This window comes from Phallusia mammillata, chromosome 4, assembly GCF_965637545.1.
Source record: "Phallusia mammillata chromosome 4, kaPhaMamm4.hap1.1, whole genome shotgun sequence".
In the NCBI taxonomy this organism is placed as follows: Eukaryota; Metazoa; Chordata; class Ascidiacea; order Phlebobranchia; family Ascidiidae; genus Phallusia; species Phallusia mammillata.
The window spans coordinates 19,873,908-19,895,084 of record NC_137255.1 but is presented as its reverse complement, the minus strand read 5'-3'; the positions used below and the strand labels follow the sequence as shown (position 1 = coordinate 19,895,084).

Sequence of the window (21,177 nt, the reverse complement as noted above, 5' to 3'; positions counted from 1 at the left end):
CTGCAGTAGTAATGTTGCACACAGCATGCGCATAAGTTAAACGCATAAATTCGTTTTTATTGCAACGTTGATTTAGCAAACAAACAACTGATTAATGGAGATTTCTAAGTATCTGCGTGGTTTATTGATGCGTTGCACGAGCTGAGATATATTGCAACATAGGAAATGTTTTCGAACAGCCGCGGATTAAAAATACCATGCAAAGAATATTACGTTAACGGTTACAGTAATGTGAAATCATTTATCTTCGTCGGCAAAGAATTTTACGTCTGCCAAAGCATGATCACTCAGTGCATCCATTACCGCGCCTGGCATGACTTCTCTGCAAAAAAAGAAGAAATGACATTTAACAGTGGCAGGGCCAGTTTATGTGGTTATATTCAACACAGCGGATCAACCAATATCAAGTTTTGCTTACCTCATGATTTGGAGGACAGTGGCTGAAGGCAAACTGACTAAAAATTTGTTGCGCAGAATTGCATCCACGGATTCATTCACGGTGTATTCTGGTGTAAGGACCAAAACGCTGCCCAGTTGAGTTTGTGGCCTTTTAACCATATCAGTATTGACAAAGGTTGGACAAAAACACGTGAGATTGATTCCGTCCAAGTTTTCTTTTCTCAGTTCTTGGCGAAGTCCTTCCATAAGTCCGACTACAGCGTGCTTTGAAGCGCTATATAAAAAACAACAACGAGTTTTCAACCTCACCTTGGGACAATTCGCAACAAATTTATAGCGGAAAGAATATTAAGCAATGATAAAGGAAACTAACCCATTTTGTCAATATCGAGGTTTTTATGTCAATATTATGGAAACAGTTTACCAAATTGATGAGTTTGGGTGTTGAATGGGAACACATGATTATTTCTGGATACGTGTACCTGTAGTCGATCATATGTTGTAATCCAAACAGGCCAGCGTATGATGCCATCGCAAAAATATGTCCATGATTGTTTTCTTTCATGCTCGGAAGAAATTCTTTGATTAACTGCAACAAATTGCAACACTTGACTAATAGTATGTCTGGTTATGATAAAAATTTACCCACCAGAAAGTGAGAAATAACGTTGACATGAAATGTGTTGAAAATCATTTCCTCTGTCACCGATAGTATAGTGTTTGGATATACGACACCGGCGTTGTTTATGAGCATTGTGACGTCACCAACTTCATCGCGTACTCTCGAAGCAAGTCTAGTCAAGGTAATAAAATGGGCACAGATTTTGATTGAAAGGATGGTAAAGGATATATATATATACATCCCTGGCTACCAAATCGGTACCTGTGAATTTCCTTTGCATTGCTTAAATCAACTGTGTATCCAAATGCAACACTTCCATTCTGCTTAATAATTTCCACAGTCTCCTCGTTCGCCTTTTCTTTTACGTCTACAGCCTATGTATCAATTAGTTATAAGCTATAATGTTTAACTTAGTGGTTCTTAACCTGAGGGTGACGTTTTACTTGTTTTGCTTGTTTTAGTTCCCGCATAGCATAGTTGTTTTAGTTTGTATAAGGGGGCTAAATAGAATTCATCCGTCTATTCTTAGGTGCAATGATTATAAGAAGGTTCAACAGTACTGGTTTAACCAAAGCAGACGGACAATATGGTATACAGAACCATAATCGCAAACGTTTTCCTACTATAATCTTTGCACCGAGTTCGGCCAGTCGAAAACAGAGAAGTCGTCCCATGCCTTGACCAGCTCCGGTCACCAAGGCGATTTCACCACGAATAGACTTGGCCGACGGCTTCCAAAATAACCTGTGTAAACCAGTGTTATGCAAGGTATTTTTTATCTTACTGTAGTTGATTTTTAGTATTTTCTTATGTATACAGGGTATAGGGTATACATAAGAAATACTGAAAATCACAATAGTAACATAACTTTACCGGACAAATGCTGCCACAAATTCAACAAAGATCTTCCAAAATAGTCCCAATACACTCGACATTCTTTCCTTTAGTTTAGACTCTTCTCGGAATTTATTAAACTGTAGGAATCTTACAATTTCCAAAATCAATATTTGGTTTCCTTTTGAAAACTAAGGCGCGAAATAAAACTTTTTAAATACCTAAGCCTGGGGTGTACAAGTATACAAAAAAGTTTACAACAAATGTTAAACATGTAAAAGCATAGAGCCAATAAATGATAAGCTGCAGACAGTGCACACTGTTTCGACCTATAAGGTCTCATCAGTGCAGCTGGTGACGAGAGATCGGCCGCATTGGCTAGTGTAGTGCTGTATGTCCAGTTGTGGCATCGCACAGACTAGGTGATGCATTGGGTTGTACCCTGTGCTCCCAACAAACTGGAGTGCCGTTGAATAGCCAAAAGTAGCCAATGCGGCCGATCTCTCGTCACCAGCTGCACTGATGAGACCTTATAGGTCGAAACAGTGTGCACTGTCTGCAGCTTAATGTTAAACATGTTTGTGACATTTGTTGCATCAGCTTTGTTTGTGCACGATGATGCTATCAAGCGAAATGTCACTTGCAAGGACCAAAGTTTCACGAAAAATATCAGCAGCAGTACCTGTTCCATCAAAATCGAAAAAATTCCCTCCATTATGAAAAAGGATGGAAGGGACGCTCCAGGCATTTTGGAAAACTTGTGGCGTCCTTTTTTAACGTTCAACTACACCATGTCTAAGTGCTATATTTTTTTTAATTAGTAAAAAAAACAGTCATTTGAAATTGAAAGGATCCTATTTCATTACTAGCCGCCAGTACACTTGGCTTAAACAAACAATCTACTAACTGGTCAACCATGTGTCATTCGGCATGAAAATCCTATATCTGTTAAGTCTATTCTGACCAGTTAATGAAGCCGAGTATCTGCCTAAACAGTTCTATCAGTGGCTTCCAGTACAAATAAATTTAATAAACATCTATCCTGATTCATATTTTGCACCCATTGGCTGAACCAATTATTATGGACAACTCTCAAACCTATTTTTCAATATTTTTCATTGGTACTGGCAAAACTATTCAGTTCCACGCGTTTAGCTTCTATAAAGGTAAATGGCTGATTTCAGGTTTAGCTATTCAGCATTTCGTTAATGATTGTTTAACTCGACGGTTTACAACCAACAAAAGTCACTATACGCATCGTTGCGTTTAGGCTCGTCAGCTTTCTTTGCATGGCCGTGACCAAATCCACAAATTCCGAGGGTATACAGCAATACCTTGACGGGTGTATTAGACCTCTTCCCTTTTCCTCTCTTTACAGGACTTTGATTAAAAAAATGTGAAGTATGAAATGATCTCGTTGCAGAAAAAGCTGATTGTGTGTTATGGTATATCAGGAAAAATTATAAAAAACTCACGATTCTAATGCAATTGGTTTTTATAAGGTACGCGGTGCCCGAATGACGAACTTTAACTCAAAAAAGGTCATAGTCATGTTTTGTTGATTGTGACGTGCATGTTCCATCTTTGTTAACCTACCAATGCTTTGGAAGTATAACAAAATAGCGAACCGTATGTGAAATTATTTCTGGCCTTTGCGTTTTCTATAAAGCAATGATTTTTGTGGTGCACCGATCACCACCTCAAATGCCTTTACTGAGCACCGAACCTACCACCTCGGAGGTACCACCTCGGTCAATCTTTAACTCCAAAGACTTCGTGTTAAATATGAGCGACATTTCCCAGAAAACAAGCTTGCAAAAAATAAAGGACAGTGGGTTACAAGCTCACGAACAAGCTTTCTTTAGTGCAGTAAGTCGGCAATCACCTTTGGAAGTCGGGCCAGACGTTTGAAATAAACGGTTTGGATTCGGGCCTTGCTTAACACTCGGCTATACTTATTTCGTAATTTGACGTTGGTAATGCTAACTTTTAGGTAAAAATTAGGGTTTGGACCCGCTTACAACTCTGGTTTAGACTACATGTGTACTATAACTGTGATGCGGGTCATAGTGATCCAGTACACCTGTGACGCCCATGTTTCTCTGGCCAGTAAACAAAATGCACATAACAGCGGTTAAAGCTTTGTTAAAAAAACAAGTTAGCTCCAAATGACAATACAAACTAGTGCGTGAGACATAAACCCAACTTAAAGGTCACTGTTTTTCATCAAACAAATCAATGTCCAATATGACCAAGGGGAAATACTGCTTAAGCGCAAAGCACGATACGAAACACATCAGGGAACAACACAAGAACACATGCGCACGGCAAAAAGAGTATATTTGATGTTTTTGGCACGTTAAATGTATATGTATAGAGCGAAAGTGCATAATCGCCTCACACACTACAATAAGTAAAACTTCCACTTGATTCAGTACAAAAATAAGTTATGTTGCGCTTTAAGTATACACCTATACCGACGCCTGTTTTGAACTTCGCACATTTGAAGCGCGTTATTGACGTACGCTTATACTCACACGAAGCGAGAATGACTCATCAATTAAATTATTTTGTTAGTAAGCGCTTCTGCATTGCGCTAAACCTATTATTAGCGTAAGTTGAATACGCGCAATGATGTTCCACTATCATTTTGCTTTTGATGTTAACGTCTAAGTTTATTTTCTGACTATTTCTGACACTTACAAGCCGGGTGTTAAACAAAATGCAGCAAAACTATGCTCTTTTACAGCCTATTAATGGATGTTTTATAATTCCAAATTACAACTGCTCTTCGCGCTGAATCTCATCATCCTTTCTGTTCGTTGATGTTGGTCTCAGGGCATTATGCTTTTCAAACATGTCTGAAAGTTTCACCATCCAGACTCGATCAGCGGGTGCAAAAAACGACCTAAATAAAAACAAAAATGTCCACAAGTCAAAGGAGCACGAGCATTTTCAACACAAGATTGTTGCACCGCCGCTTTATGTTAAGTTGCAATAATTTAATATGTCATATTGATTTATACCAGTATCACATTGACAACATCGCACATGGATCGCATGCGAAAATATGATCATAGTTTTTATTTTTATTTACCGATTTAAATCGCTGCTTTCTAAACCTTCAACAAAAAATAACGAAATGGGACTTACATGTAGACGAAAGAAAACAGTAAAGCCCCGAGGCAATCTCCTACCCACCACACCCAGTGGTAATGCAATAATTTAATATGTCATCATATTGATTTATACCAGTATCATATTGACAACATCGCACATGGATCGCATGCGAAAATATGATCATAGTTTTTATTTTTATTTACCGATTTAAATCGCTGCTTTCTAAACCTTCAACAAAAAATAACGAAATGGGACTTACATGTAGACGAAAGAAAACAGTAAAGCCCCGAGGCAATCTCCTACCCACCACACCCAGTGGTAATGCCAAACTGTGCCTCCAAGCACCAGCGCAGGCCCGAAAGCTCGTGAAGGGTTTAGGCATCCAGCGCCAATCCACTTCCTGCGTTTAAACAAGTGTCATTTCAAAACAGCAAGCGTGCTTTATGCATTTTACCCGGCAATGATGCCTTGAAAAACTGTGATGCCGATCGCTAATGGTCCAGTGGCTTGGTCGTATGTTTTATCCACCACCATCATGTTGGCAAAAAACACCATCGCTCCGGTGGTCATGATTTCGCAACAGAGTATTGCAGCAATGTTGGCGTCATCAGCAATCAGAAACGGGCCGGGGTCGTCGCCTTTCACCGCCTTTGGAAATATAGCAGGAGCGAAATTATAAGATGAGTTACAAGATACTGGTTTCAGGAGAACATGTGGTTATTTGTAGGTTTATCTCTATCACTTTGATAGGTTTCTTTTGTTGCTCCCCATATTCAAGGATCGCTAAATTTTATTACTTTTACATTAAATTAGGACTTATCAACTTTCCTTTAGTTAAAGTAGAATCTTCGGAAGTAAAGCTTTCATTGCAAATTATAGGCCTATATAAGTGAAAGGTGGATTAACACGTGAAATGCCCTAAATTGTGGAGCAAAAATCCTCGTTGCTCTTTCTATTTGTAAGTGTTTTGGGTTCGTAACCCGTAACAAAACAAAACTTGTCAAAAATATTAAGGTTTTGTGGTTCATACCTGTGCTATCACCGCGCCGAGAGTTGATCCTAAACACTGCATCACAACGTATGGCACAAACATCCACGGCGACAAAACGCCTGTCACAAGAAACCCAACGGAAATTGCCGGATTGAAGTTGATTATACTGCGATGATAACCAATGAATCATAAGTTGTTATTGTCTTTGTGTTGCCAAAACAACAATTGATTGCCGTTAGCACCGTCCAGTTTTGGTATGTGACATCAGCTCAAGTATGCAATGCAAGTTATTTTATTTTCTGCAGTATATTATATGCTATGATCACGAGTCAAAAGAGACTCGGCATGAGAATGGACACAACAGTAGCGTATACTGACAGACTGAAAAAAATTGATGTTTTTGAAATTTGTAAACGGTGGATGGCTTTCAGACTTAACAAAGTTTTCAGTGTGTTATCATGCTGGTTGAATTGAAAATTCAGCCATGCACAGCGTACAAAAATTTTTGAGAATGATGGAACGCATTACGGGTGCTAGGTTAAGAAACTGGGAAAGATCAATTACAAAAACGGCGCAAAAACAACAGCTTCTCGCCTCATTGGCATTTGCCGCTTGCTTGCATGCGATCACGAAGCCAACGTCAACTTAAATTTCAAAGCTGCACCCACCAGACTTTCCAAAAAAGGACGACAAACATCCAAACAGCGAACCCGGCCTGAAATGCGGGCATAAATGTCGACACCAAGTAGTCCGCTCTCCACTCCTCCGCTACAACGGTCCTGAAAAAGTAATTGCTTGAAGCAAATTGCGTTGAAGATAATGTTTTCTGGTTAATGCATAGTCAGTATATTATGTTGTTTTTTTAATGCAGACAAAGATCGTTTGCTTTCTTACTTGTTACTGATAACCCACATTTTTGAAAAGATTAAACCATTTTAGCTTAAAAATGACCCCAAAAAACTAAAAACAAGTACTAAAACCGACTAAAAACACAACAACAAAGTCTTTTTAAATACATTTACCGATTTAAGGCAGGATATTCGATTGTCCTTGTTGTAGCAACGACCATAGATCCCCAGAATGTGTGCAAAATCATGGCACAGAACTCAGCCAAAAGGGGTTGGACAACATTCAGCAAAATGTCTCTTCTGGACGATTCTCTATACAGTTGCAATATTCCTTTGTTGGAGTTGCTTCCCATTTTGAAATAATTGCACAGTTACCAACGACCAGCAGCCTTATGTGGTTCTGTTCAAAACAAAGTAGGCCCGATGATGCACGTTAAAAAAACGCGTCACAGATTCGGTTGGTAGCGTTTCAAGGTTCAAGCAAGGTCAGAATTTGACAATATAAGCCGTCTTACCTTTGGTCAACTCAAAATGAATTATTAGCATTTTTCAATGAAAAACAGGATTATTTTGTTTGAGATTTGAATCATTTCGGGTTGGTCACCACAAGAATTACGGCGACTAAGTTTAAGCCCTGTTGAGGCTTCAGGTAGAGCTTGCTAAGCTTATGTAATCTTTCATTTTACCGTTTGTTTCCAAAATAAACCAACATAAAAAATCATTTTCTAAGTCGACAAAGTCGCTGTATCAAAACCTATTGCAACTCAGGTAGATAATGCACGGATTCTAAACATTATCAACATAAAAAATAAAAACATCAAACCGACATTTTCTGCTGCTATTGTCACAACATAAAAAAGGAGACACAACCCAGATAGAAGCAACCAGGCGATAGTAAAAAAAACGGATGCAATTTGGGACATACGCGGTTGTTTTGCCAAGAACGCTAAACATTGAACGAAAAAGTGCTGTGAATTCCCTTAATTCGCCTGACGATGAGAGTAGCAAACGTCGAAACGTTGTGATGTTTTATACACAAACATTGACTAGTATTTTTCTTGCTGAGACTGTTTTGTTTTTTCTAACTTCGTCTATAGGATTTCTTACATTCTAAACACAAAAGTTTACCCACAATGCGCCAACCTCACGTTCTTGTGAGCCTAGTCACACAGCGCCTTTTAACATGGTGTAGCGGCAGCGCGTTTAACCATTATCCACCAATTGTACCTTTCACTGTTTTGCGCTCTATGACGTTTTACCGTTGCGCAGCTATTTCCGGCTTGGTGATTGTTTTAGTGCTATTGTGTCGCTATAATCACCAATCGAAATAAACTCATCTCATCACATCAACCGTATTTAAAACACAAGCGTCCAAATAACCTTTATCGATGTAACAGGAAGAAATATTTTTCAATGCAACTATATCCCCTGGCAATCGCAAAAATTCTGCACCGACTTAACAGCTCAAGTTATTGCGATGTTATTCAGCTAGGTGCTGTTTTGTATGTTGACTCTTCCTTCAACCCCTGGTCTGGTCTACTGTTTTCACCCATGTGCTGACAATTATCAATTATCGACTTGCCAATTTCATTTACTTTTTCCATCTTGCAAACCGCAAGCAAAGATTGTATACCAAAAACACTGTTTGACCCCAGAGTGTATTAGGTTTACCACTTTGCACTGCATTTAACTCGAATCTCGATTAGCAAAACAAACCTGCGGCTTAACAACAACTTGGTTCGAACTACGAAGCTTGCATCAAATCCAAAGGTTTCCAAAACTAGATAAAGCAAGGAGTCGAACCAAAACTGAACCCGAACCGGGAAAGTGGTTAATTTTATCCTAAACCGAAGCAAAAATGTAAATTACATTTTCCTAAAAAGTCAAACTGTTTAAACTTGATAGTTTGTTTGGCGATTAACCGGAACCGGATCAAAAGATGCATTCTGTTTTAAGTTGTTGTTGATTTCAGAACAGCGTTTAGACGAATATGTAAGATAACAGGAACAGCTACAGTGCCCGATAAAAACCAGAAAAGCTCTCGAAAATATTTTCTTTAGAAACTTAAAGCCAACCTAAAACTTTAAGAACCATCAAAAAGGAAAACGAACCGAACCTGAACCCATATGGCATGTGGTTCGACTTTTACTTTCTTTTACAGCATCTCATACGCAGCAAACAATACAAGACGGAAACCACGAGACACCTACCCAAGGTTTTTGCTTATTACATGGTCTGTGAAGAGTGCATGTTAATCAATTTTAGCAATGGTTTTCGTCGGCCTGATGTTACCAAATTCGTGGACGAGCTGTCCATAACAAAGGTAGTTTAATTGATGCCACATTCTGTGGGGTTTTATTTTTTGATATAGTTTAGAAATAAAGATTTACCTCTCTTTGAATCTCAGCGCGTAAAATGGTTTGTTCCATTTGGATTTAAAACAGAACAGCACAACAAGTGACTCCCTAAGACCACAAGAAATGTGGAAATCTGATTCACGACAAAACAACACGTCACGGTAAACAGGGTTGAACTTCAAAAAGGTCGGATTTTCACATTGTTATGTCACTTAGCAGTTGTTTATCAAAACTTAACTACAACTAACTTTTAATGAAATATAAACCTAAAAAATCTCGCTTACCCTACCTTAACCTCACCAATGGGTAGAAATTCAACTTTTCTAGTGCAATCCCATCCAACAGTGTCCGAAAAATAAGGCTTGCAAATTACGTTATATAACTCACCTCACTATTTGCAAGATAACCTGCTGCGGTTATTTTATCACATCGGCCTTTTCTTAAACGTCTGACTCGGTCTTGGGTTTGTTACCCATACGTTGACAAACATCAGTTATCGACTTGACATGGTTCATTTGGCGTCCAGAGGAGTGTTTTTCAGCAACACAGCTACGTCTGTTTTGAGCCACAATGCATGAAGTTTACCACTAAGCTTGATTGATCCGGCAAGCTCTTAGATAAATCTGTGACACTAACACGATATACTGGTATGTTTTCTTATAACTTTTACTGGACAGAGCCTAGGTCGAATAAGCACCGTATCGGAGAAGAAAACTGTGAAACCAAATGCCCTATACCGTTTGGCAAAACAAAACGTGACCTAACACCAACTTGAAAGCAAGATATAGGAGAAGTTTGCCGCGAAAGGTTGAATTACCAAAATCAGTGAAACGAGCCCCTGCCCACTGTGAAACAAATAGCATGCGGTTCAACAAACATAGGCTACTGCTTGACAAATGCAGAAGGCGGAACGAGGCACAAGTTTGCATTTAATGCAATGATTAACGTTAAAACCATTCAATACAAATTGCTTGATTTGATGCATAATCATCTAAAATTGAGTTTGTGGCTTCTGTCATAATACAAAAATAACGTTTTTGTACGCTTGGGGTCACCAAATGTAGCGAGGTGTTTGTTCGAGGTACATCGTAATAGAATAACACAATGAGCGAATACGCCGCATAAGACGAGAGTCAGAGAAGAAGGCAATCTGTCCGGTTCGTTGTAGTATGAAAGCACACGATAACGGTAGTGAGAGAGGTCGCTACAATGTCATTAAAAATTTCGTCATGCTTTTGGGCTATCGTTATTATGTTAATTTTTTCAATTTTGTAACTATTTGTGAATATGAAACCCGAGTGTACTGCAAAGAACTAATTTTGCCAGATAAAAAAAAATCGAAAAAAAGTTGATCGGATACTGGCAAGAAAAGAAAACGGACTCGATACGAAAACCGTGATTTCTATGTTCTAATGCTGAAGGTTAAAAAAGTGTTTTTTTAAGTTTTAAGTTTGCTTGCATGAAGTGCAATTTATAACATTAGCGGATGGACCGTATGGTATTTGTTATTTGTTGGTGAAGTTAATTTATACTTTTTGTGCCAATAACACTTAGCTGTCTATTTGAATTTAAAGTCAAGTTTATGACTTTTGACACGATGCATGGTGAAAAACCTAATGACAAAACCTTTTAGGTTTTGACCGTAGACGTTTTTGTATGGACAAAATACACAGTTCTGGAATAGACTAGATTGGCTTTTGTTTCAGTCTTATCAAAATCAAATGTGCTGAAGGTTAAAATTGTGTTTAGGGCAAAGGGTATTATTGTTAAAGAATATGTTTTAAAAGTGTGTGAATATACAGGATCGCTTAAACCGCTGCTGCATTATTAACGCCACTTGTCACACAGTTATAACATTTGGCACACCTTTATATCACTAGATGCATATTTATATCTCTTGGTGCACCTTAATATGGTTTTGTGCACATTTATATCACTTGGTGCACTCTTACATCGCTTGGTGCTTCTTTATGCCACTTGGCACACCTTTATCCCAAGCAAAATAAAGTTGCACCGAAAGGTGCATTAAGTGTACTTGCATCAACAACACAGGGTTCAGTCAAAAACATTCATAAGAACAGGATTTTAGGTTCGGTCTTTTTAGGCAGGTTTGGTGCATCACTAGTTTTTACCATACATTGCCGCTTTCTTTTAGCATACTGCCCTGGTTGGGAGCAATTTTTAGTGACACAGCAGTCAACCAGCTTCATAAAAGTAGCATGTTTCATATGCTGGTCCAGCACCAATGCACTGAAATGTGCACAACAAATAAAATTTAGAAAAAGAAAAAAATGTTTTTTTTATATATTTATTTGCTAGTATTTTGCCTTTTTAATTATTCTTGGTGATTACTAAACCACAATCCAAGTGGAACAAATCACAAATTTATTCAGATAGCTTCTCAAAAACATATCAAGTGATATTAGTTTTTGAGAACATGTCTCAGTACAATTAACCAAGGGTGTTTTTTAACTTGAGGGGAGGCATGTAAAGAAAGTCACTTTAACAAAATGTTTTGTTTCTTGTTTGTTTCAGATTTTAGTTCTTTATTTCAAATTAATCAGAAATGGCAACACCAGTCCAAGTATCACCCCTGATAAAGGTATTAGAGATTTTAAAATAAGCTTGATATTAAGTTGATTTTAAATAATTGTTTAACAATGTCTTTTGCTGCAGACTGCTCGATGGAGTCTTCTTGGGCTGGGAATTATATATGGTAGCAAACACCACTGTAAGAGCCACAAATAATAGACACTGTTTTTTGCAGTATATTAGTTAATATTGCTAACTGCTACTTCGTTACAGATACTGTAAAAGCAAAAAGAGAAAAGGAAAGAAAGGTGGAACTTGACATCAAGGAAAAGTATCTTGCACAAAAGCATGAGGCGGCAGAAAAAGGTTTTTATTGCTATTCAAGGTTTTTCTATTCAAGAAAGTCATTAATTCCTTTTGTTTTTAGCCCGCATTGAATTTGAAAGAGATTCCATCCTTTTTGAAAAGTCCCCTCCAAAGGAATAAGCATCACACTTGACCCCACATTTTCTCAAAATTTTGTTTTGGTTTATCGTAATAAAAGCGTGTTTGCTATGACCAATAAAATGTAAAATTTCAAATCATGGTAAAAAAGTAGAAAAAATAAGCATTTCAAACAAAGTCATCTTCTTCAACTGGTTTATTCATCCATTTTCCACAACCAGCTTGTTCAAATGCTTTTTTCATGGTAGATTTGGCATGTTGGTACTCAAGAGATGCCTCTTTGGCAAGAGCATAAGATTTAAAATCTTGGTCTTGTTTCACCTGAAACCATAGCAACAGTCATACAATTGAAAAAAGTTTTTGTTACAACCATGTACATTTTGATAGCATTTGTACAAGTTTGATTTGCAAACTTGAGAAATAGGGTTGGTGCAGCCGTATCGCGGCTCACACCTTCCCTTTGTTCCATCCAAAACTTCTGCTTTAGGGTCACCAATTGTCCAATTAAGACTGTATTCCCTGGTTTTAACCTTGCCAGTATCTCTTCCTGGATCCTCTCCAGTGATCTTGCTGACCTGTTCGAAATAACTAATGTCGTTCAGACAGAAAAACAACTTGGCATTAAGTTTAAAATATACCGATGGATGTTGGACATGGAAAATTGAGGATGTTGCATCAAACTCGGGTAGTTCCATTAAGTACTTTTCCAGGCGACAGCATATCGCCCTTGTCAAGTGGCCGTGATGGTACAACATTCCCAATGTCAATGATGCCATGTAGATAGGCTCCATAAATTGGCTTAGCAGAGCACCCTGATAGTATTATATAAACAGTGTTAGTGGTTTTTTTACGGCCAACAGTGCGTGGGCGAATTGTACCTGAAGTCCAAGGAAATTCCACTTTGCAAGTTTGTCACTACAGGACATGGTCCGTAAACGTTCTCCACGCAGCAATCCATCCCAAGTCGGGACATTCGCATCCTCGTCAATGGGAATGCAACCTTCGCCTATGAATAAAGTACGATGGCAGTATTAGAAGTCATTGTTTACGTTTAAAATGTATTTTCTCATATGGTTATGTGATGGTTTTGTGCAGGCCTTCGCGTATGTTTTAAAGTCGAGCTGTAAATGATCAGATGTTTTGCCATACAAAAGCACATGGCAAAAACAGGTGGCCTGAACGAAAAAGAATATGAATACCGTTTGCGGTACATACCGTTTTCGACTTTGGTCCTCAGGACGCCTTGTTTTTTATTGTCAAACAATGGCTTATGGACGCCGTCCCCGCTTTCGCCCTCGCTATTGTCCATGTCACTCTTTGCAAACAGGGCACTGTCCCCACATGGCGCTGTGCTTATGTAAAGATGGAAGGAAATCCCAGGTTTCAAACACAACCTGCGTTTAAGTAACTCTTAAAGCTTTAACAGGCAAACGGAATGTGTCAGGGAAACGTTTTACTCCCAATATTACCTGTTATTATTTCCTGGCATAAAGATACAATCGTCGTTCTTGGGACCAGACATGAAATAAAGCAGTTGACTGAAAAGGAGAAAAAAATACCATGCACATACTATGACACGTACAAGATAAGGTGAACCAACCTGTACAAAAAACGAACCAAGCCTCTTCTGGCGATAACCTCAGCATGACAATCATTCACAGTATCGCCTCGCAAGCTCAGTTTGTCGCCTGCCACGCAACGGTTACCTACACACAAATCATCCATGTGCCTACTAAGAAAATTTTACCAGCTTAGATAACTTCTTTACTACCAGAGCCATGTGAAAGTTTCACGGGGAATATATCCAGAAGGGGCCCTATTTACCCATACGTGTTTAGAAGCCATGCAAATGTAAGAATTTGAAATTTCATTGTTAACCAAAATGCAGCAATTGCTCAACCTGTTTGACACGGACTTTAAGGGTGGTAACAGTTAAAACGTGCTCAAGATCCCCTTTTTGCGAAAAAATGTATGAAAAGTTGATGCCTTAGATCAGGGCTACTCAAACTTTCTTGCTCTGCGACCCCATTTTAAAACAAAAATATCTACGCGACCCCTTGATGGGTATAGCCCAGGAGTGCACAACCTTTTCACTATGACGCCGCATCACAGATCTTTATTTCACCAGCGTCCGCTTATTGCCTGCTTGCTTGTGTTTTAAAATTACTGACGTAAAGAAATACTTATACTATATATATGATATACATTATACATATACTATCTAATGGCGCATAAAAAGCCTAAATTAATTTCTAACTTGACAGTCTTAGCTTTTATGACGTCACAATCTATATTGTGACGTTTGTGGTATCTGCTTTTTCGCATTGTTTGCACACAATAGACATAAAAAGTGTGGTACATATGGCGACTTGGTTTGGTAAGACTCTTTTAAGAGCAGTTTGACTTGTCTCTGTATGAAGGCCGCATGGTTGTGCATCCCTGGTATAGTAAACAATAAATGTACGCACGTATACCATTTATTGTGACTGACATAATAACGCAAAATGTTTCGCGACCCCAAAATTATATTCCGCGACCCCAGTTGGGGTCGCGACCCACAGTTTGAGAAGCCCTGCCTTAGATGACATATTTGATACGTTACCACAAACCTGATGAAACACTTATAACAGTCCACTTTCGTTCTTCACCCCATTCTTGCGTTGCGATGGTTAACATGACAAAACCAGCGATAATTTTTCGACCCACGATGGTGTCAGGCAGCAAAGAGAGTAATTCATCGAATTTTTGCTTAACTAAACCCGCAACGCGATCATGGTAAGTGCAAGTGTGTGCATGGTACATCACCTGTTTGAAAAAAGGCATGAGTTTAAATGAAGTTTTAAAATGCTTTGCTTAGTATTGTTGAATATGGAAACAAACCAGACCGATTTTTTGTGTGTGAGAAATTAGTGAAATATTCGGTAACGGTGCAGCTGCAGCGCGTCTACCATCTATCCACCAATTTTTCCCTCAACGCGCAGCTATTGCCGGCCTGGTGAATATTTGAACGCAAATGTGCTGCTACGATTTTTCCCGACGAAATAACATCAACTCAAATAGGGAAAACGGAAAAGATATGTTTAGATTATTAGGAAAAATCTTACTTCTGGTGTGTTGGCACCAAGAACGGACTTCAGTTTGCCTTGCTCATGAAGTTTTTGCACAGCAGCCTCTGCAGCTTTAAGCTTTGATTCTTTTTTTGATGATCCCTCAACCTTTGCTATAATTTGTTTGTCTAGAGTTAAAGTGGTCAAGAACCTGCAAAAAAGAAGAACTTTAACAAAATTACATTGTATACTAACAAGTACCATTTACAACACTTAAATCGAACAATTTTTTTATACTACATTGAGCCATTTTACCAAGTTAATGTACATCTACATGATTGAGGGGGGAAATTGGGCAGTGAAACAAGTGAGAAACTTTACACAAACTATGTCATTAACTGTCTATGTGTCCGATGCTGAAGACTAGTTTAGTGCTGTCAGAGTTGTTACCTTCTTTTGTGATCTGGTCCATGGATTTTACAGTCAAAATTGATCAGCAGCCTGTTAGCTTGGGCATACTCATTTACAATTGACACTGCATTTTTATTGGGAGATATGAGCATATTTGGGTCAGCACTTTCCATCTAAAGATAAAAAGGTGTAAATCATTGTTTGTTTTATTGCCATAGTAACATTGGTCAGTTACTTCTGCTTGTTCCTGGGATGGCACATTGGGTGGTTCAGGTTGCTGAGAAGTTGAAGGCAGATTTGATGAAGTAGGAAATAAACTGTTCATCACCATTTGAGCAGCATGCAACTTTGACTCCTTTTTTGAGTTTCCTTCCACAGGTGGATAAAAGTTATTTCCTAACTGCACTACAGTCATAAACCTAAGGATGGAAACACATCCAGAAATAAATTTAAACCATTTTATTTAATCTATTTGTTTTGACCAAATTTATACCTTCTTTTGTGAGGTGGCCCATCATCAGAAACTTTGTAGGCCAGTTTAAGCTTATTGCTTTGGGCATGCTCATTTAACATTGATACTGCATTCTTTTCACCTGCCGCAGCCATATCCGGTGACAACAAGAGGGAATTGTTGGCTTGCTCACATAACCTGCCCTCAACTACATCAAACAAAAGAATGTCATACATTTTGTCATATACACAGGAATCTACTAACTTACCATCAGTATTCATTTCCACAGTAGGTTTGTTCTCTACCAGTTCTGCAGGGGGTACAGATGTCTGAGGAAAATTGAACTCTGCAGGAAAGTACTGTAGATTATTATTCTCAGATTCTTCATGCAATGATGGTGCAGGTTGTTGGTGTTTTAATGCAAAAAAGGATGGTGGCAATAAAGTGTCTGTAGCAGCTGTGAAATGTTGCTGTGCCTCAGATAAACTGCTACTGTTTGTACCAGGCTCAGATGGCATTTGCATGTGCACAACATTTACAGGTGCAGACTCTGTTGGAGGAGCGTTAGACTGTGGCACAAATGAACTGTTTTCTGGCATGATTTGGTTGTTGGTTGGCTGCCCCTCCGAGAAATAGGACCTGCATTTTTCCTTTCCTTTGGGGAGGAGATACCATTTTGGTGGGTTGCCTTGAGTCCTCTTGATTAGGTTTTTCTTTTGCATATCATATAAATGCTGAAAATGGTAAAGTATATGTCAAAATGCAAATGCTTATATGTTTGAAACATCAACAAACATACATGGTTAATGTGCTTCTTGGAGTATGGTGTTGACTTAACAAGCTGTTGAACTGGAACTTCTGGTTGCTTAGATTCATATATTTTACAAAGCAGTTCAATTTGATTTGCATTTCCTAGAAAACAGACTTATGAAATGACATACACTACAACTTATTACTAGTTGTTTTATACCGGAATGTTGCACCGGTCTTCTTGCTCTTTGAGTTGTCCTTGGTCGATTCAGACCCCAAGTTTGTGGACGATGAGAAAACAGTTCTATAGAATGATTTCTTTTCATGCTGAAATTAAGCAATTGTGCATGTGAGAGCTGTATTGAAACACAACACATATATTAAACGGTGGAATTTAGATTTTACAGGTTAATATGAACACATTTCCCAAAAAATACAAAAAAGTACAACAACATTTCACATACTTTTGTAATGTTGTTGTCACCCTATTTGGAGAAAATCCTTTTAACTCATGTATCAGTTTTGGTGTTGACTGTGGCGTAGGATTGGACCTGCACAAGTTTAAATAATTACTAAAATATCTTGTAAGGCACTCTGAAACAGCAAAGTGTAAACAATATTTATTAACCCAAAGGCAAATGATCTATACCAGGAGTAGGCGACCATGCAAGGTTTTTTAATGACCTGTATAGTAATTTCTGTCTTCATATTAAAAGGCAGTTTAATAGAATTTCTACTTGGTTTGTTTTCAGTTATTAATGGGCCAACAGTATCAACAGCGCAACCTGTGAATTTAAGTCTGCCTGCTTTCTTATTACTATTAACATAAGTTGGCAACAAAACACTATTGCACTCAAAAATGCTAGTCTGAAAAGTCATTGCGACTTTAGCATTACAAGTAAATTGGAATGCAGCATTTAAAAGCTTTCAAACCCCTGTTTTTTGATTGAATTCCATGTTCATACCAATCAAATCAACCATTGTCTAACGCAAGGAATACTTGATTACTGTACCATTACCTTGTTAAATAAAATCTAATTTTTCACAACAACAATAGAGTTTGACACAAACAGAACAAAGTTAATTTTATAAGGTACTGATGTTTAAATAAAGACGTTTTTTCTACAACCTAACCTTTCCAATGTCTTGACAATTTTACTTTCAATGTCTGGCTCTTTACTGTTGGTTTCCATTGCTAAGCTTTACCACAATAATCTTAGTTAGGATAAATTGGTTAGAGCTGGTCATCTGTCAGACAATCGTACTTTTATTTGGGTTAACATGGGTGAAGAAAACAACAAAACAAATTTCTTGTCGACGGAACTAAATTCGCGTTTAGGGGGAAGTCCCTGAGCTAACACACATTTTCGAACATGGTTTCGCCACACGGTGAAAAACACACATAATTTATTTTCTTTTGATACAAAATCACCCAACGCACGATTAGTTTTGACAATTTGAATACACCTTAACAATAAAAACAAAAATCTATAAAGTATATGTACAATGACTCAAGCATATGATACATTAAAAATGCCTTTATTTCATGCCCAAGGTCCAGAAAAATATTTCAATTTATTATAAAACTTCACTGTGTAAGCGCTCTACCAACTTCACTGAGAGTATGTTAGTCTCCATTGACATATTCTCTGTGTATTGCTAACGCAGTTGTACATTACCATCACAAAAGCCATAACTAATTGCATAAAATATCAATGCTGCATATTAGCGAATTCATCCTAAACAAGAAACAACACAAACAACAAAGATTTATTGCCGCAGTAATGGGATTTTGTACAGGATTGTTGTTTAAAGATTGTTTGACCGCTATGAAAACAAACAGTTTAAAATGTAAAACAGCAAAATGCATTGCAATACTATTTGTCAATTAGCAAGACTTTCGGGAAACTTGTCATTAAAATACATTGACGTAACCATTTTAGGAGCTTCTATCTGCGGCAATTTAGATTTGTTGTTTTTCTCAGGAGTTTTCTCTTTGTCAGTAACCGCAGCGGAAAGGTGTGTGCTTGCACGCGGGCTGGCGTTTGTTTGTCTTGTATTCTCTGTCACTGTGTTTTGCTCAACTTCCTTTTTAAGGTTCCATCGTGGCGGATTAATTGGGGTTTTCTGAACAATGTTCCTTTTCAACATGTCGTACAAAACCTGTGATACAGTTAACATATCAGGTTGTTTTAGTTAACATTTATAGTTTAAAACAACTTATCGCTATACTTACTCGGTTTATTGTCTTTTTGTCACTTGACAACTTTTTTGCCAAGTCACGTGCTAGCCATGGATCGGGGTGCTTTTCATCAAGACAAGCTTTGATTTCCGCTTCTATGGTGACGTCACCCATTCCTGGTTATGCTCCGGTGACACGGTTACCGTGCAAAACCAATTCGCGTCGCACTGGAAACTTAAATCAGCACATAAGCTGTTGGATCACCACCGCCAGTTAGTTACAATTTTTAAATGATACTAATCTTGCTTACATTTTGAACCGAAACGCTAGTTACGCTTCTGAAAGTAGAATACAACATTTTTAGGTTAAGTTAAAACGTCCAGTACCATTTATATTTTGGCTGCAGTGCAGTTGCACCAACTGTGAACTGAAACTGATGTACGCTACGCAAAATAGCTAAAGTGGAACTTATACAGAAAATTTGAAAAGCAACTGTACTGACTGTAATCGCTACCCTAGTAGCCGATGTGCCTCGCTTTGTCAGTTTTAAATTGCTTGGTACGCCGCTGTCAAGGCTAAAGAGAAACTATTGTTTCGCCGGCGGGGATTTCCCGACTGTTCGTCCCAGTCTGTTTTGAGGCTAGCGGAGACAAACTGGATTTTTTGAAGTACAACAGGTTAAAGGGAAAAAGAAACTTTTTCAGGTGTGACAAAGTTTAAAAACTGTATTAAGGCAAATAAATCTTTTTTAAAATAGCGTTTGAAGACTTGAAGATTCGCTGAAGTTAAATTGATGTTTATAACCACCACACGAGGATGTACGTAGTCAATTTTTTTCGTAGATTAGCCGTGCCACGATATCTCCCACGACGAGTTTCTAAAAAATATGTATCTATTTGTCGTCACTTTTTTACACTCATAAGCTGTAGCCTACATACTGATGTGTGCATTCAATTAGTTTTACAACATACATCTCTCAAACGCATCAGATTGGTCTATGATATTGATATGCAACATAAATGTGGCGTTTGAAACAAACCAAAATACAAACCACTATAAGTGTGTCTCCTTCCATGAACCTTGTGATTTCCACCTGCTTGTTATCCCATTTTTGCAATTGCACAAGTTTTTCTCCTTCCCAGTACACGATGCTCTATGGATATCATAAACATGCTGTTTTTCTATTCAGAGCGTTGTAGGGAGACATGTGTCAAATTGGTACCTTGCAGTTTCGACCATCTGGCGTGTGCTCGTCCCATTCTTCATTAAGCGTGCAACGAATTTCCATGCTGCGTATTGCGTTGACATTTTTCAAAAACAAGGACTTGTCTGTGATTTCCAGTGTCAGTGTCGGTTTTAGGACTTTTGCCAATGCTCGTTTCGCCATGTTCACACCTGCAATTTTAAAATACGCCTTTTCTCATTTTGTAAAATTGGATGGCTTTGTCAGGTTTTCCTTGTATGTTAAAAAAGTAAACATACTTGAGACACTTTTTTGGTTTAGTGTTGAAAATAACCGCCCAAATAGACGTAAAAAGCGACATGCTTTATATTTTAAACGTTTTGGCAAATGCTCATGTCATGATCAGTAATATAAAGGCAACAACAACCCCGTTTTTATACACTTGAGTCACGTAAAGGAAAGAAAACTTTTTGGTTATTTTAAAGTTAAAGTCTGCGTTAAATTCGACTTTAAAAAATCACAAGTCACGAGACACTATTTGAAAGTCATATCAAGGCGTCACATTCTTGGCAAGATTAACCTAGACGTCGCCAAGGTTTTCTAGTCACGCCCAGACAACTAACGACTGTACTGGTAGGCTGGTACATTGTAAATGAAACTTGTGCTTACCAATTGCTTTCATGTATCCATCGAAGTTTTCTGAAGTCTTTAATTTCCAAACCCCATTCAATTTTTCTTGTGCCATGTTCTACTACCTAAACTGTCCGTTTCCATCAACCAACCAAGTTAGCAAACATTTGGAACCACTAAAGTCAACAAAACGTAAAACAGCTGTCAGTTAGCGAAAGTCGCGTTGTTGATAAACGAGTATCGTCTTCAACTCACTGTCACTATTAACCAGCATGCTACCGGTTTCGACAATCTAAACAATTGCTTGTTGGGTACAATAAGGCGACTTTTTGAAGCTACTTGAGTTACAAATTTAACCTTTCTCCAGTTTGTTTTA

The 21,177-nt window shown here is 38.1% G+C and overlaps 5 protein-coding genes across 5 annotated transcripts; 1 reads left to right on the top strand and 4 right to left on the bottom strand.

The window, feature by feature from the left end:
- Positions 1-68: 68 nt before the first annotated feature.
- LOC145223588 (estradiol 17-beta-dehydrogenase 11-like) lies at positions 69-2,077 on the bottom strand. Its single transcript, XM_080089991.1, has 7 exons — positions 1,895-2,077; positions 1,645-1,765; positions 1,283-1,395; positions 1,049-1,193; positions 738-988; positions 419-673; positions 69-322 (listed from the first exon to the last, which is right to left on the bottom strand). Exons 1-7 carry the CDS (start codon positions 1,954-1,956, stop codon positions 238-240), a joined length of 1,032 nt encoding a protein of 343 aa, XP_079946117.1. The 5' UTR covers positions 1,957-2,077; the 3' UTR covers positions 69-237.
- A 1,953-nt stretch (positions 2,078-4,030) lies between these two features.
- LOC145224276 (aquaporin-like) lies at positions 4,031-7,193 on the bottom strand. The gene is made up of 6 exons (XM_080090744.1): positions 6,989-7,193; positions 6,635-6,745; positions 6,006-6,132; positions 5,430-5,623; positions 5,235-5,375; positions 4,031-4,763 (listed from the first exon to the last, which is right to left on the bottom strand). The coding sequence occupies exons 1-6, from the start codon at positions 7,165-7,167 to the stop codon at positions 4,634-4,636; spliced, it is 882 nt and encodes a 293-aa protein (XP_079946870.1). The 5' UTR covers positions 7,168-7,193; the 3' UTR covers positions 4,031-4,633.
- Positions 7,194-11,687: 4,494 nt separating this feature from the next.
- LOC145224080 (ATP synthase F(0) complex subunit e, mitochondrial-like) lies at positions 11,688-12,261 on the top strand. The gene is made up of 4 exons (XM_080090508.1): positions 11,688-11,773; positions 11,848-11,902; positions 11,977-12,069; positions 12,131-12,261. The coding sequence occupies exons 1-4, from the start codon at positions 11,738-11,740 to the stop codon at positions 12,187-12,189; spliced, it is 243 nt and encodes an 80-aa protein (XP_079946634.1). The 5' UTR covers positions 11,688-11,737; the 3' UTR covers positions 12,190-12,261.
- On the bottom strand, positions 11,922-19,804 carry LOC145224077 (double-stranded RNA-specific adenosine deaminase-like). Its single transcript, XM_080090506.1, has 18 exons — positions 19,043-19,804; positions 17,941-18,969; positions 17,271-17,357; positions 17,027-17,133; positions 16,856-16,968; positions 16,325-16,790; positions 16,099-16,264; positions 15,841-16,024; positions 15,645-15,778; positions 15,252-15,405; positions 14,757-14,952; positions 13,748-13,853; positions 13,617-13,685; positions 13,363-13,541; positions 13,026-13,153; positions 12,786-12,959; positions 12,525-12,722; positions 11,922-12,468 (listed from the first exon to the last, which is right to left on the bottom strand). The coding sequence occupies exons 2-18, from the start codon at positions 17,997-17,999 to the stop codon at positions 12,316-12,318; spliced, it is 2,673 nt and encodes an 890-aa protein (XP_079946632.1). The 5' UTR covers positions 18,000-18,969; positions 19,043-19,804; the 3' UTR covers positions 11,922-12,315.
- Positions 19,315-20,916, bottom strand: LOC145223587 (fatty acid-binding protein, brain-like). The gene is made up of 4 exons (XM_080089990.1): positions 20,841-20,916; positions 20,211-20,383; positions 20,040-20,141; positions 19,315-19,326 (listed from the first exon to the last, which is right to left on the bottom strand). Exons 1-4 carry the CDS (start codon positions 20,914-20,916, stop codon positions 19,315-19,317), a joined length of 363 nt encoding a protein of 120 aa, XP_079946116.1.
- Positions 20,917-21,177: the final 261 nt, after the last annotated feature.